At 34.3% G+C, this 17775-nt stretch overlaps 1 protein-coding gene across 1 annotated transcript; it reads left to right on the plus strand.

Annotated features, from left to right (window-relative positions):
* The first annotated feature begins 599 nt into the window (after positions 1-599).
* Positions 600-13481, plus strand: LOC588706 (transmembrane 6 superfamily member 1). The gene is made up of 8 exons (XM_788376.4): positions 600-1003; positions 4363-4460; positions 6180-6283; positions 6815-7019; positions 8372-8473; positions 8941-9033; positions 10498-10617; positions 12287-13481. The coding sequence occupies exons 1-8, from the start codon at positions 802-804 to the stop codon at positions 12506-12508; spliced, it is 1146 nt and encodes a 381-aa protein (XP_793469.2). The 5' UTR covers positions 600-801; the 3' UTR covers positions 12509-13481.
* Positions 13482-17775: the final 4294 nt, after the last annotated feature.

Raw genomic sequence — 17775 nt, forward strand, 5'->3', positions numbered from 1 at the left:
AAATCTTTAAATTTTTGCTGATAGCCTTACTTTCTCGCAAATGTAAGACCATCACATCCCCAATTGTAAACTATGATGTAAAATATTGAAATCGTCCCTGGTAATGTAATACCACAATGTAGGAGTTTATACCAATGTCTAAAAGGTGATGTAGATCTACATTTTCCTTATGAGGATTCCCTTTGTAGGTGCACTTTCTTTTTCTTCCGGAAAGTGCCCTTTTTTGTTGGTGCATGCCCCTCCCCCCAAAAAATTAGAAAACGCTCCACGACCCATGGTTATTTTTTGTTTATTTTTTGTTGTGTGTTTTTGCTTGGAATTGTTTGAAATAAATACACCTTTAACAATTAAATGACCATTTTTTTTGTGGTTATTGATTTCAATCCGTTACAATGTAAGATGGGGCGGGAGATCTGCACCCACCACCCACCCCCCCCCTTTTTTTTTCCCACTCTAGACTGCCCGCCAGCGCAGCACGCGTGCTGACCACTGACCTCTACACCTAGAGGTCAGTGGTGCTGACGCTCAAGGCGTACCTCGATAGTCGATCGGGATCGCGACGCGACGCCCGCCACTGCACTTAACTTGCAACTGCACTCACTCGACTCCAAGACTAGACGTAAGACGAGGGTTGCTGTAGGCCAGCGCCTGTACTGCCCTGATCAGACTCTAGTGGTAGTAGATCTAGGTACCCATCAAATTTTGACCTGAGGTATCTCTTTTTGAGCTTAAGAGATTCGACATTCTAATGCGGTGATAATCAGTGAATCTTATTTTAATCAATTTAATCAATCAATCATAATGGCGATGGCGACAGGTGTTTTTGCCCTCTCCCTGACGGCGATTCCCGTCACTTATCTGCTTAACGCTCTGCTGGAGAACCGGGAAGAGGGTGAAGTCCTCGCCGTGGGTTACGGCATGTTGGCCTCCGTAGCCCTGATGAGCTACCTGATTGTGCGGCTTTCCAGGGGCTCACAGAAAGTGTCAGATCCTTTTTTCTATGGTAAGTAAATCAAAGCCTAATGCTAATTTGAACTTACTATCTTAGTGAAACAGTCAAGAGGTTATTACTTCTAGCACTTCTATTTTGGTGTTGTGAAACTTGTGGCTGTGCATTGTAGCAGAAATAACCATCTGATCTGGTATGAGTCATTCTTTAATAAAACTGACATTTGATTTGTCAACATTATGTAACATAGGGAGCTAGGCCTATAGATAAGCCTAGAGGCGGTCAGAGGAGCCAGATGTAATCTCGGCGGAACAACCGTCGATATCAGAGACTGAAGCTTTGGGTCTAGTAGTAGTATGAAGGGGTGACCAAAGTTCGCAAAGATTTTAGAACATATTAAAAAATGTGATATTCGATCCATGTTTCCTCATATTCTACACAAATTATTTATTTTAATTAATGTCAAATGGACGGCAATGTATTTTAATACCAATTGGTTCAACTAGAAAATTTATAGTCAAAGGATTTTGGAGATATCGCGATCTAAAAATTTGATGTCCGATCGTGCGTGCGCGCTGCATCTATAAAAACAATGCACCTAACTTCACGCACGGGGGTTTAAAGCTGATTTATTCCAAAATATGATCCATCAAATAGTTTTTTCCCCAGTTAACCCTTTCGAGAGGCAAAGCGCTCACTGCTTCTGTCGAGTTCTGTGTATCATATTTGATGCCTGGGACAATTGAACATAGTCTATAGAAATACCCATGGAAAAAGAACTGAGGGGAAAGATGATTTTAAAATAAAAACATTGTAAGTACATTATAACCTCTGAAAAACTCTGCAGCTGTATCAATTTATCCAGGGCCCCACAATTCTTTTCTAAGGGGGGACCAGATTGAGCTTTATATGGTTTGTTTGCGGGCAGGTCCAAGCTATTTGCTTTGTGACGTACGGGACATTCAGAGACTTTAAACAAGAAATAACAATGGATGACATTATTTATATGACTATCTTTTGGTATGAGTCTGTGGCTATTATGGGCTAGTTCATTTGTGGAAAGTTTTAGTTCTGACCAATTCATAAATTAATTTTTAATGTAATTAATGTGCTGCGTGACGTACGGGACCAGAGAATTTCTGACTTTTTCAAAAATAAGTTCATCATAAAAGTTCTCTGAATTTATTAAGTTATGAGATTTATGGTAATGATATCTTAATTCATTATGGAATCAAGCATTAATCACAACTATCACCATATTTTTCTGACCTTTCGTTGTTATGTAATATACCAAAACATAAATGTGTGCATGTGACGTACGGGACACGTGACGTACGGGACAACTTTTCCCTATGGGAAAATGCATTGAAATGGAGAATTTTCGTCAAAATTTGTTAAATGTGAACAATTTTAACTGAAATCAGTGACAATTAGAGTGTTTTAGAACCCAATTAGATCCTCTGACCATCACTTATTATCATCTGTGTTAATTTATGAGGTAAATCAATACAAATATTACTTTAACAAAGAAAACAAATTGAATTAATATTCATACACACTATATTACCATTTTTATTCCATTTACCCATCTATCATGTGCAGTCATGCTTCTTTTCTCATTTCTTTTATCCATTCCATTCAAATTTGCAAAATGTTTTTAAACAATAATTAATGAAGAAGATGAACTTGAACTTGAAAACTTTTATTCAAACTTGTTTGAAACACAGGGGCACATTCGGCATATCATATTTTGTCAAAGAACATTTCTTATGTTCTAAGTGTTTGTGAACAAAGATACATTAAAAATATGAAGTCTTTTCTTCATAGCTTGTTTGAATTATTTGATAGTAATATCATAGAATTTGGAAGGAATTCAAAAATAATGCTGGACATATTGTCTTTTTTTATATCCTTTTATCACAGATTAGAACTTGTATATGTTGCTGTCATATATTCAAGAATTTTGATGTACATTAATGTAGCCTACATGTTTGTGAAAGATGGATACAAAAATATAAATCTTGAATGTATTTTGTATTGATTAAAACATCTTATTAACACCACCAGATACAAGCAATTAAAACTATAAAGGTTTGTGTGATCTTTTCCACAATTCAAAAGATTAATTTAAAGCAAAATCAACAAAAATGCATGGGTGTAAAAGTGATAAAAATCTTAAGTGGGTGAGAGTGTGAAAATAAAAAGGCTATCCTTCCTTAAAAGTTATGATTTAGTTTTTAGGAGATCAGAATTCCAGAGCTGGCTCCATAACATGTACAGTGCATGCTGTAATCCTTTACCATTATATATGACATTTATATAGAATATTAAAAAACCTCACATGGAGAGCTTGATAGCATACATGTGCTATTCTTACCTGCAGCAACTATGAGTTGTAAAAGCCAGCTTCTGGTGCATCCACTACCATATAATTTCATTAGACTCATTCCAGGAGCTAGTACACTACTATGATTTACATATTTAGCATCCTGCCAATGTTGGGAGACATCAACTGGCAAAATACCAAAGTTGATAATACCAGGGGTCTGGCTTGAAGACTAATTACATTAACAACAATTACATAAAACAACAACAAAAGTACAAACAAGTTAATTCCTAGAAGGGACCCAGTTGGAATGTTCATACATGTATATCCCTGTATACAACAAGTTTCCTAGCACAGTATATATTCTCCTTTTGGTCATTTCCTTTTTCACATCTCGCATTGGTTTTATATGGGGTTGTCCCGTACGTCACACACTTGTCCCGTACGTCACATTTCTTAATTTGATTATGTAATCAACACAGAATTTTTGAAATTTTTGTTAAACCTATTTTTTGTTAGGTATTCATCTAAATTAGAACTTCCTAGAATATCTTTTAAAAAAAAAATTATTTTCATAATTAAAATTAAACAAATTATGATCAAATTGTGACGTACGGGACATCACACTTTGGAACCTACCTCATTTGCATAATTAATTAATTTTGAAAGTTTTTATATTTTTTTCCTATTTTCTAGCATGATGGTCTTCATGTCCTGAGATATTTAATTTTAAACAAAAAATTCAAATGAGATACAAAAATAAAAATGTAATGTCCCGTACGTCACGCTAATTAATACAAATTGAAGTTCGTGACCTTGGCACTCTTCGTATTTTGATAATTTTTTTAATTTTTTATCAGATTCATAAAATTCATAGTTTCAGCTTTAAAATGAGGTATAGTTTGTTAAATATATATAAAGATGAAATTTGACCCCCAGAGGGGACAATAGCTTGGACCTGCCCTTGCATTAAACCTATAAGTTTTTAACATTTTTTACTTCGGGTTTCAATTTTGTGTCCTGGATGCCTTTAATAGGTTTCCATTCCTGAAATGACCTAATTATCCAACATTTTTTTGTATTGTAGTGTTTGCTGTATTTGCTTTCACAAGCGTGGTGGACATTGTTCTAGCGATGGAGTTGGATGGTATAATTGATAACTTCATGGCATCGTATCTCAAAGAGGTAAGTTAATCATTGAATAACTCTGAGATGTTGACATTCATAGATTGCAATGGAATCTAAAGGGAAAGAAGTGTATACAGCCAGCATGCTGTACTGTGGTTGTATAAGGTGTAATTTAGACACACTTGTGGGAGAACAGCATGAATACATAGGCTTATTGACAATTGCACTTTGACTTCTTTCAATTTTCTGTCTTACATGGACATTGTATGTATTTCTTCATCTTACATATTAAATTGGAGAGATGAAAGTTACTCTCAGCCTTTAAAAAACAAATTGAAATGGGAATTTACCATCAATAATACAGTGCGTCCCAGAAAGAAGAAAAAAAGCCCGAAAATAAACAGATATTGTGAACAAAGCTGTATGAATAGGATTTCTTGCTTTTCATAAAATAGACGTTATATACATGTACATGTACGGTGTATATATATATATATATATATATATATATATATGCTTTAAAATGATACATTGATAACTTAATCAATACAGGCTTCACTGAGCAACATTGTTTTGAAAATGGCATGTCGAAAATAAAATCGTAATCCATTTGTGCCAGATTTGAGTGAAAAAGTGAAGATGCTCGAAAAACATTAGTATCACTTGAGAACAGGACAAAAATTACCTGAAGGAAACCTAAGATTTAAAACCGAATGAGAAGATTATTGTCATGTGATTCTGTTAATAATGGGGCCATGGGGGCAATTATATTGCCATCATCATAAAATAAAGGATCATGGAGAAACTGCCAAAGTTGAGGGTGAAAAGGGCAATTGGTATGAACAGTGATTTTAGCATTTTTGGAAACTGCAACTTTTTTAAAGAGCAAAGCTGGCAGTCTATTGATATTTCAAAGTAAGGGGCATCGTGCATTTTTATAATGGGGGAGGGTTTGGTGAACTTTGGTCCAATGGGCACATACTGTACATGTGTGTAAGACAAAATGTGTAATTTTTCTGTCAGGATTGGCTTTTTTAGTCAATAAAACTGCATTTTTTCATAACTCAAGGGATATCTATTGATTTTGAGAAACCTGGATGTTCCTTGATATTCATAATCACCTCTATTTTTAGTACTGCTTTAATATGTAAATGCCCACCATCATTGAATGGAAATATTGTATTTTAAAGCTTACATTTCCCTAACTATAATGCTATAAGTTGCTAGTCGTGCATTGCATGAAAGCAAAGATGCAGGTATATCCTTGTAGATCAACCATAAGGATGACTGTGTTAGCCTCACGCATGGATATGGATACTCGATCAGTCATAAACGGGATAGGCTGGTATGGCTTGGTTTAAATATTCTTTTAAATTTGAGAAGCAAGCCATAAATGCATGTACTGTATATTGCTTTCTATTGTGAAAAATCCATGAAGCAAAAACCTTAATGTAGTTAATGCCTTGGGAACTTACAGTTGAAAATTTACTATAACACAATATTTAAACAGTTTTAAAAGTGATTTATAGGAAATTGTTGTTTTGAGCCATTGCACATATATTTATTTTTGTAAATCTTCAGACATGCACTCTGACCAATCATTAAATCTATCCCATACATAATAAAAACAAGTAACTACTGGTCTTATAAATGTTTGTAAAGGGTGATTCTAAGTTGATAGGCCCCAAAATCACAAGGAAAAGTTATGTCAATCAACCCATCAACGTAAATCACTGCTTCATGCATTTTCCTGTGAAATGTTTGGATTGCTTATAGGGGGAGCCATACCTGAATACAGCACATGGGACTATGATCAACTACTGGGATGGATCAGGTCATTACTGCATGTATCTTATGATGGTTACTGCTATTGTATGGGGGTAAGCTTAAGTTATAATTAATAATGATATAGTATAGAATTTTATAGTGCACTGTCTGACAAAAATGTCACTCAAGGCGATACAATAATTAGCCTCATTCAATGATGTTGTAAACCGAGGCATTCTTGTTTAATAATGACATTCAGTAATACGCTAAACATTTCTGTATCATAGCATGGTGCCCAAGCCTCTTTAAGTAAAGTACCAGCCAACCACCACCATATTACCTTAATTGATTTATAATTAATTACCTAATTACCTAATGATAATCAATCCTGTTTCTTATAAACTGTTTTAGCGTTTAGTGACAAAAGTGCTTGCAGGATTATTATTACCCTGGTCACTGAATTCAATTTTTATTCTACACATTACAGTGCTCATTCTCCACTCCCTTGGGAGCATTCCAGCTAGAAATTTACAGACTCAAAATCCATTTTATATTGTACACTCGTGAAACTTCAAAGAATGCTTTTAAATATTTGCCATCAATAATATATTTCTTTTCTCTCCTATATCCCCTTCTCTTTATAGTCAAAGCTACCGAGAAGTTGGTCTTTACTGGGCAGGATCCATCTTAAACAGTATGATAGTCTTCATGCCAGGCAATGTCTCTGGGAAGTACGGTTCTAACGTGAAGGGTTCTTACTTCCTCAACGTCCCTTATGTCCTCTTCCCTGTCCTGGTTGCTATAAAGTGTGTACGTCAGAGCCCACAAACTGATGTCGAAAGCAGGGATGTGAGTATCTAAAGAGATTGTTGGTATACAAAATTGAGGGATGCCAGTTTTCAGGCAAAAGCCTGAATTCAGACCCTGGCGAGTTATTTTGAGGCCATACTTTAGGCTTTTTTTGTGTACAAAATAGCTCATTCTAGGTGATTTTCAGGCCCTCAGATTAATTCTAACTGGCATCCCTGAAAATTGAAGAAAAGCAATTAATACAGACATGATAAAGGGCAATTCCACGGTAACGGAAGGACACTCAGACAAGATTTTTGAACTTCAGGTTCATACTAAAAGAAATGTTTATTAGTATGTATTAAACTATGGGGAACAAAATGTGTTTCAGTCAAGTGGAAAGCTTCATCAACTTCACAAAGTTTGGATAAACACTAATTAACTGGAAAAACCATGTCCATTTTTATGTCCTTCCGTTACCGAGATAATTAATATGCACATTCTTAAACTACTTAACTATAATGACAATTTTTTTGGGGAGAATTAAAGGCACTTATATAGGTATTATATCTGTACTGTTTCACATCTTATACTAATAAAACAGTTCTTTTAGTATGAACCTGAAGTTCAAAAATCTTGTCTGAGTGTCCTTCCGTTACCGTGGAATTGCCCTAAAGCTTTTTTGTCTTGCTTTCATCAGAGTAAATCGCAAGCATGAACAGAAAGGTGTTTTAGATTTTACATGTAAGAATCAAGATTTCATGTGCAAAACCCACAGAACATATCTATACAGTTTATTAATGTTTTGCTTATTAACTAGGCCTGAGTCATGTCAGGATTTTCATAAACCAGGTCCCGACGGCCTTGCACCGAAATCAGCTCGCAGGATTTGTCACTTGCCTCTATAAAAAGTAATTTTCAGCTTTTAAAAGAAGCATGCGGTGTTCAAAATCAAAGAAAAAATATCTATTTTGTCTTTTAAAAATTATTATGTTTTAGAAAGCCGTTTTATTATTCAAACATTAATGTTTCTTTCAACCTGATTTATTAATCCTGCCGAGAGACCCGGCCAGTACAGTAGCTAGCTAGCAGCTGGCAACAACAACCCCATGGGGCGAACTGCTTTGCAACCCATATTTATATCAGCAGTTCGGATTGATTCAGGATGAGCTAGAATAGGATTGGGAACTGGCAATAAACATACCAACAAATTGAATTATTTGGAATAGGCTGCTTCATCAAATTTTTGTAATGAGAACTGTTCATTTATACGAAAATACATACAAAAATATCTTTTTCAGCCTTGTGCTTTATTTTTTATTGAAGGTATAAAAGTATCCTGTGCATCTTTGGTGACCAGTTTACAATATAATTTGTTGCTCAGCATTTATTTTCTTCTTTCTTCCATTCAGGTGGTAGCTGCACATAAAAAGAGTATCTGGAAGAGGCCTCTGGATCTGTTCTTTGTTCTCTTTCTCTTCTGTGCCATCTTGATCTCTTTCCTACGGATGGCTGTAAGTATCTAAAGGCTCAATTAAGCATATAATATATACATATATATATTGGCAGTTTCTACAAAAAATTGCCAATATATACCCGTAAATCTCTGTGTATGAGACGCACCCCTTTTTAATGGCTGAATGACATCTCCTGATGGAGCAGCTTTTAAACTGGAGGGAAATTATATGTGATTATAGTTTCAGCGCTTTGTAACTGCCAGGAAAAGGCGCTATATCAAATATCTTGGATTGGATTGAATTTATCGTTTCCTCTTTGTACCCACCCTTCCAATGTATGTTTAAATTTCTTTCAAAGTCATTACAGTGAATTATGACCTGCTAGTTCAGTCTCTGAAATAGTGCCGTAAAAATACCTTGAAAACATGCCTTTTTTCTGTGCAGTGCAGCACAATGAAAGATGACAGAAAATACTGTTGGTTCATTGTTAAACATTTGCTCATTCATGGTTTTCTATGTTACAGGTTGCTTTGAAGAGCCCAGCTTCCATCGCTGTCTACTACCTCAATAATGTTGAGCCATACTTCCAAGATCCAGTCTTGTATCCTATGATTCAAGTAAGTCCATACAAGTAAATGTATCAGTAAATATGAGCAAGAATAGGGTTACACATCATTATACTTGTTTAAAGCCCCACTGTCCTACTTGTAGCTACTTGCTCCCTCTATATAGAAAACTTCCCCAATTGGTGCCTGTTGGTCCCCCATGATCCTCTTTTTCTTATGTTAGTTGAGAGCTGAGTTAATGAGATAACCACCTGTCAGTGACCTCGCTGTGTGGTCTTATCCCTTCTGGCCCGGTAGTATTGACGGTCTTTAATTCATACAGTTAGTAGACTGTGAGGGCGATGCAGAACATTTCCATTTGTATCTTGCACTCCAGTTTTACAAAATTGAATCCTACCAACATACCAGCAAGTATATTAGTCATGGCAAATCTGATATCCTCATGCCTTTGTTTTATAAGTAACAACAAATATGTTTAGCTGATAAGATAGATCATTGAAGTGGTTATTTTGTTATTATTTTATTTAGAATGTAAACTTATGCAATAATTTGAAATACATTAATAACAAGTTAGCATTGAAAAACAGACACACTAAAGCTTTTGAGTCTTGCCCTCATCAGAGTAATTCGCAGCAATGAACAGAAAGCCGAAATCAGACAATATAAGTAGAAGCTAAAGGAACAAGCACACAGAAAATTAATGGGCTGTAATTGGCTTCCGGAAAGTAGACGTAAAGCTACCTGTTTAATGACCATGGGCTGAGACAATGCCAGCTAGAATAACACAAGTAGAAATCAGACAATATAAGCTGAAGCTTGCATTGTTAAAGCCCATGGGCATTAAACGGAAAGCTTTACGTCTTCTTTCCATTAGGCAATTACAGCTGTTATTTTTGTGCATGCTTGTATGTCCTGTTAGCTTCAGCTTATATTGTCTGATTTTAACTTGCTCTGATGAGGGGGGTTTTACTAACTTTTTTACTTTGCAGTATGAATCATCTCTTTCAATACACTGATACATGTAATATGAACTGCCATTTTAATAATCATGTTGGATGTCAACATTTTCCTTTAAATATCAGCTACAAAATATTTGTATATAATCTTGTTCAGAGATATGTTCCTGTATATAAAGACTCACAAATAAGCACTGCACTATAGGTTTATGGGAACCAAAAAATAGGATGTGAAGTATTATGCATCATGTTCTCATAATATAGAAGGGTGAATATTGTCCTTTTTCATTTGTGATTTTTTTCTTCCCTTTGTTTGATGGATAGCTTTAAATTTACCAGTTTGCTGCCACTCATTCCTTTTATCCTTTTATAATGTTTTTTTGTTGTTGTCGTCTCTTGCTTGTTTTGTTATTGTTTGTGCTTTTGTTTTTATTTTTGTCTTTAAAAATATATATATGTATTTTTTGTAATTGAAACTTGCATGTGTGTTTGAAAAAGATGGTCTAACCTTCAAAACTTGAGAGGAAATTATATATTATTTGTTTGTTTTTCCTTGCAGGCATTAGTATACTGGTTCTACTTTGTACCTTACTTTGTGTGTGCAATCTACGGCTTCTTCAAGCCCGGCTGTACATGGATGTCGGACTGGGCATTGTTGAGTGCTGGGGCATCAGCTCAGGTGACTTAGCATAGAGTTTACTCTTTGTATGGCTCCGTGACCGCTTAAACTTTTGCTGTGTTCTGTAGGTGCATGGTGCTCAGGTTATATCACTGTTTAGAGCATAAATCAAGGCATTCTAAATATCCTCTCTCTCTCTCTCTCTCTCTCTCTCTCTCTCTCTCTCTCTCTCTCTCTCAGAGTCTTCTTTAGTTCTGTCTCCATCCCCTTTCTCTTTAACCTTCTTCTTCATTATGTCAAATGATTTGTCATCTGACACCACCCAGATTCTTGGTCTTCCTCTTTCTTGTTTACCATCTGTATTTCCTTATGAGATGCCCCTGACTGAGCATGTTTCAAGTTTCAAGTTTATTTCCACTTTATCAAAGATAACATAATCGCACATATTATGTACATGGTAATAGTTATGACAAAAGATACAATCATAAGTATGATAAATACATTGAAAAAAAGCTAAATAATGTCGGGATCTCCTAAACAGCAAAGCTTGTATTATGAAGGTCCAGTTAATAGGTTTGTATATAAATTAGGATATCTGAATAAACATACCGGTAAGATATTTACAAAAGCATATGTTTATACGAGGGTTATCTTTAAGTGACGTATTTTACTAAACATAGCGTAGAAAATTGAGAAAAAAGGGAAAAGTTCTGTGCTTTCCTCAGCATAACCAAACGTATATAAATTAGATATAAGGATCAGTGCTTATTTTACCACTACTTGTGAGGAAAGAAAGAATAATTGCAAGGAAACCAATTAAGAAAAGAGAAAAGGTCCGTAAGATGATTAACGAGAGTGGAAAGTAAGAAGAAAAATAAAGGAAGAAGACAAATAAAGCAATACAAAATAAAATAAAACAAGGTATAGAAAGACAGTCAAGTGATTATGTTGTGAACAAGCGGGAAAGAAAAAAAAAAGGGGGGGGGGGAGAGCTAGCTCTCCCCCCCCCCTTTTTTTTTTCTTTCCCGCAGGGGCAGAGATATCAGAGATATCAGAGAAGGAAGAATTAGCTTAGGGATGTGTCCTATCCAGGTTTTTTCCCCGTCTCCATAAAATGCCACTATAGACATTTTTTGAGAAAATTGCATTTTTAATAGGATATTTTTAAATATTAGCATTAATCAATGGTAAATGAATGAGGAACTGAATCGTAAAGGACTAAAAAGGAAATTACAACAATTTTCATTTATGAAGTTGTATTCTTTAGGAGCTTTTGTTTTCATTAGAAAGGGTAATAAATTTCCTACAACTTTTTACCCTAAATGTTGTGATACCAAACATGGTTAAGGAAGTGCCTGTATTTAAAATGTAAGCATTGCTTGAGTTTTGGTAAAATTGCAAAATCTGTAGCACAGTATTATTATTCTTGAAGTTATAGACATCAACTCATTGGTTAAGGTTCCACTTTTAAAAACACATCTCAACTGGGTTCAATCCTCAGATTTCCTTTGCTTGGCATTAAATATACCATTAAACATTTTGACATGGTTATGAAAGTAGTTAAATCATTTGTGAATATTGTTTTCAACCAAAATAACAATCAAGATTATTCTCGTCAATAATTTGATTCAAATCTGTAGCATGAAAAATAGGGTATTTTCTTTAATAGAAATGTATTTTCAGTGTATTAACTTCCATAATTCTCATTCATTCTCTCTGCCTCTTACAGGGCCAGTTTTCACACATTGGGGCTTCCCTTCACAGTCGCACGCCGTACATCTACCGCGTACCTAGTGATGGTCTTTCAGCTTTCTGGCTGATCAACATGGCTCTTCTGCTGGTACCGCAGCTCATTGCTTGGAGGTGTCTTACCTGGCCAGAGTTCTTTGAGGCCAAACCCTCGGAGAGGAGAGACGGTAAAGCCAGCTTAGAGCAGCAGAAGGATAAATAATAACAAGTAAATGTTGCAGGTGATGATATAGAATGAAGATGAAGCAGTTGATATTTCTTATGTAGAGAGCCAGAAGGGTGTTACTGTTTTTATTCACCATGGATTGAAATTTTGGACTGCCACTTTGTTTGGATTATAACCTGTACGTGACATGTTAGCTTTCACGTGGTATATTGTCCATTGCATGGGCTTAGGTCAGTATTAAAGAGCATCACTGAATTACTGTTTAGTTTTAAAACAAGAATACTATTGTTATCAGGAGGCCGGGAAAGGATACATGATTGAAACAGTTGCTTCTTCTCTCTTTGGTTAAATGTATATACTATGCAGAATATAGGGGGGGGGGGGGGTCATGGTTGGGGCACTCTCCCTGCCCCCTCGATGCAGTGTATGAGGGCATTGTTGGGCACCTCCCTCATAATTACCAGGTGTATGTTATGCAATGTACATGTACGAGGGGCATGGCTCCCCCAACATTAAATGTGTAATTCCAGTCCATGTATGATGCCAATCACTCACTACTTATCGTCATTGTAATTTAGGTAGCTTTGGCAAAATGTAGTGGCATAAAAAGCCTTGTCCAGAACACAAACGGCATAACAATTGGTGACATCTGTGCATTACAAGTTGTAATTTGAAATTCCTTGATGACCATTTTTGTTTGAGTTTGATAAAGGTAATGGAGAGCATTACTAGCTCCATGTCCTAATGATGTTGTTCTACCTCAATAGCATACCAATATGATGTTTAACAATTTTGCATGGTATACCAAAATAAAATCAGATTTGACAGGTTAAAGGTCATCTTGATTTTATGATAATGATCAAACAGCACTTATCATACAACCAATTCAACAAAAATAGCTGCTTAATATTGATAGTTGTAAATAGATCCACTTAATGATTATATATGAAGATAATGTGCAATGGGCTTAGTAAATACGAAATAAAAATTGGCCTGGAACTCCTTATTACTCCTTTTTACTATTACTCCTTATTACTCCTTCTTACTATTACTCCTTTTTACTATTGATCTTTAGTACTCCTTTTTACTATTACTCCTTATTACTCCTTTTTACTATTACTCCTTATTACTATTACTCCTTATTACTCCTTTTTACTATTGATCTTTAGTACTCCTTTTTACTATTACTCCTTATTACTCCTTTTTACTATTACTCCTTATTACTCCTTTTTACTATTGATCTTTAGTACTCCTTTTTACTATTACTCCTTATTACTCCTTTTTACTATTGATCTTTAGTACTCCTTTTTGCTATTACTCCTTATTACTCCTTTTTACTATTGATCTTTAGTACTCCTTTTTACTATTACTCCTTATTACTCCTTTTTACTATTGATCTTTAGTACTCCTTTTTACTATTACTCCTTATTACTCCTTTTTACTATTGATCTTTAGTACTCCTTTTTACTATTACTCCTTATTACTCCTTTTTACTATTGATCTTTAGTACTCCTTTTTACTATTACTCCTTTTTACTATTGATCTTTAGTACTCCTTTTTACTATTACTCCTTTTTACTGTTAATTTTTTTTTTTACTATTACTCCTTATTACTATCACTAATAGTGTGATTTATCTGGAGGGGGAGGGGCAGGACTTTTAGAATCAGAAATAGTTGAACTGAAATTGAGGTGATTTAGTCTAGGAATAATTTAATTGATTCAAGTTCCCAGGTCAAGGAAGGACCATTCAGATCTCTCTTATTGCAGGCATATTTGACAAAGAATTGTACATGAAATAGTAATTGGTGCAATTGATGCAACATTTGATAAGTATTTGGCTCACTTCTGTGTTGGTGCTGTGGTGTGTAGCAGGATTGTTGTGTTGTGTGTGTTTAGATAGATTGTGAGTTTGAAGATAATGACTATAGCGTGAATTTCCAGAAAAAAAATTATGACCAGCAAACACAGTTTATGTGCTAAAATAAAGTGCAGTTTAATTGATCTTGAGTCAACGAATGATCATGGGTGGGGAAAAAAGACTCACTATTTAACAAAGTAACTGTAAACGAGGTTCACAAATCCGCTTGGTAAAAGTAAGGGAAATATGCCTGTTATGTTTTCTGTTTTATTTCAGAAATTGTTAGCTTACAATCACTCAGAATTATCTTTGTCTCTTTCCCTTTAGTATGGAACAGACATACTGTCACTTGGGGGACTTCTAGATATGTTTTGCTAATGATTCAACAATAATAAAAATGGTGGTTCCATGAATCAAAAAATAATTTTAAGCACTTTCATGAAAAGGTAGTCCATATATATTACGTCACAATTCATTCAACACTGAATTGCCGATGAAAATTGTCCTCATTTCAATACTGAAATTACATGGGTTTTTTTAATTCTGTCTTTATTCCTGAAACTTAAAATGTCAATTTCTCTGATCTTTCTATTTTCAGTCAGTTTTAAAACTATGTAGAATGTTTTTATAGAATGTGTCAGAAATTGTATGTCAATGCAATGTGCATGTATAGTGAATTGAAGAGTGGATTTGATTACCTATTCTGAAATAATGTTCATTGTGATGATGAATCATGTTGATTGAAAGAGTCACACATTTTGTATAATTCTCTATATAAAAATTGTAATATTAATCATTTGTAATATGAACATGTACTTTTTATACTGAATTTGATAACTTGCAAACAGTACCACCCAATGAATGATATGTTATAGTTCCATCATACTTTTATATGAGTCAATTATTCTTTTTTTCTCATGTTCCTTCGTCATATGTAGTACCAGTACTATCTACTGATGGTAGAATATTCATGGTTGTACTCTGCATGGGTTTTATTGTTCATTTTAAGGGGCAAGTCCATCCTGATAATATCTTGGGTTTTAATCAAAGCAGAAAATGAGAGAAACTAACTAGTAAATGTTTGAGCAATATCTGATTAGGAAAAAGAAAGTTATGCATTTTTGAAGTTGTCATCAGTGAAACACAAATTGGCAACACTGTGACGTATCTTGCAAGCTCCTCCCCAATTTGATCTGTACAGCGAATTAAATCAACTTTCATATTCTTAGTTATTGATGACGGAATAGACTGGTTTCAAACAGGGGTTGTATTTTTTTTTAAATATATGCATTAATTTAAAAAATTCAAGGGAAAATATAAAGTTTTTCAGTACAGGGCGAATGGGAGGGGACCTTGCGAGATACGTCACAGAGTTGCTGATTGGACTTTCAGATATCGCACCTTCAAATTTTTTTAATTTTTTTTTATTGGTGTTTGCTCAAACTTAATGAACTGACCTCTCTAATTTGTTAGCCTCTATTAGAACCAATGTGATATCAGGGATTCGGGGTGCACTTTCCCTGCAAAGGGTGCTTGTGGCTTTTTTGAAAAATGTAAAGAGGACCATGTAAACTAATTGATAATGTATTGTTATTAATACAAAAAACATATATATATATATATATATAACTTTTGATGCTCATCAATTGTAAATCTATACCAAAGAACTTCCATTTATACTTTCAAATGTATTTATATATTTGCACCATTTATACCTAATTTGTATATTTTCGCTTTGACTTTAATTTAGTCTACATTTGAGCTCATTCGTTGGTCTGTGTCAAAGTCATATGAAGGGCAAAATTTAAGAAATGTGCAAATGTCTATTTGAGCATACCCTTCAATTACTGACTGATATGCATTTAAACTGCCAAAATATGTATAAGCTATGTATATATCTTTGCCAGTACATTGTACTTGAATATTTCATGAAATTACAGAAAACTTTCCTCGGTTGGTAGAATCATAACATGTAGTTTAAGGTTCTACCAACCTTGCGATTTAGATTTCATGATTTTTCATCCACTCCTGTCTATTTTCTCAAGCCTGTTATTGCTGAACAACAGAGTTACAACAGAGTTGTAAAGCAAGAACCATCATTGGATTTAGCAATCTATTCTCTTGTTTACATTAACTAAAAAGCTGCATAGGATTTGTTGACCAAATTTCTAATTTCTTCAAACCTTTAATTTTGACAAGAATCTTTCGATCTTGTGTTGGACAAAATAAATGTACTTGATTTTAAATTTGGAAAAAAAAAGGATACCCAATAGACAGTTTTGATTAAGTTTTGTTTGCTTACAGATTTTTTTGTCTTTTAGATTTATTATTATTTTCTGCTGTTAATGCACAGAAATATTGGTTCTGTAATAAGATTCCTTTTTACAGTTTTAGACTTTTTAATTTTGTTGTACTTCATTTTGTTTTTATTTTTTGCTGTGAATAGAATGATTTATTGGAAAAATCAAATGGATCAAACTGTTTTTGTCAAATTGAGTACAATGTGTTTATACTGATCTGTGTGGTTTTACAGACATTCTGTGATCTAAATAAATCTCTCACTTTGAATAAAAGCATTTGCCTTTTAAATTGTTTCATCTGTTAGAATAATTCTAGACTCTGACAATGTGAGTGCTGATAAGTGTCAACATTTGTGAGCTATTAACAACGTTTGAAGTTCTGTTTCAAAATATGAATTTCCATGCACTTTGGAAGGTTGATGTGAATTATCATTGAGAATGAAAGAGCCCCATCTCTTGACCGAAACATTATATGCGTCCATGCTGATCATCTCTTTGTCTTCTGAGATTGTTTAATACTATCTTTAATTATGGTAGCTTATTTACATGAAGATCTGAACCATTTAATTAGACAATAGGGCCTCTTGAAATATATTGCGGGGATGAGGGAAGCTGCACTATTCATTTTCAACAGAAGTGATGCATTTAAATTTCCTTTGTGTAGAATTTTGTAAAATCTTCAGTGCAATCCTTTGACTACCTACATGTGCCCTGTGTGATGTAAACAGGAAATGCAATGGTTTCTGAACAAGGCTGTTCTTAGAAAATGAATGATTCATTATCCAATCAAATGCCAGGTAGCAGCAGGTGTAAATCAGGGATTTTAATTCTATTCACAGACGATCTTGGCAGTTTTGAAATTTAAAGTTTTGTGGGAAAGGTGAATTAAGTAATTAATTTGTTTGCTAACTTATTTGCTTTTATTTCTTGATTTTGTTTTTGATCTATTCATTTATTTAATTAGGTATTCATTCTTTCATTCGCTCTTAATTTTATCCATTCATTCATTCACCAAATCATAGGGCAACACATATCATAGTAAAGTGATATATTCATGTATAACATAATGGATAGAAAACGACAGCATAGCATGGCTTCCTCTTAGGTGAGTTTGATCAATAGTAGTATAACAATGGGTCAAATT

This window comes from Strongylocentrotus purpuratus, unplaced genomic scaffold (assembly GCF_000002235.5).
Source record: "Strongylocentrotus purpuratus isolate Spur 01 unplaced genomic scaffold, Spur_5.0 spur5_scaffold_9, whole genome shotgun sequence".
NCBI classification, from domain to species: Eukaryota; Metazoa; Echinodermata; class Echinoidea; order Camarodonta; family Strongylocentrotidae; genus Strongylocentrotus; species Strongylocentrotus purpuratus.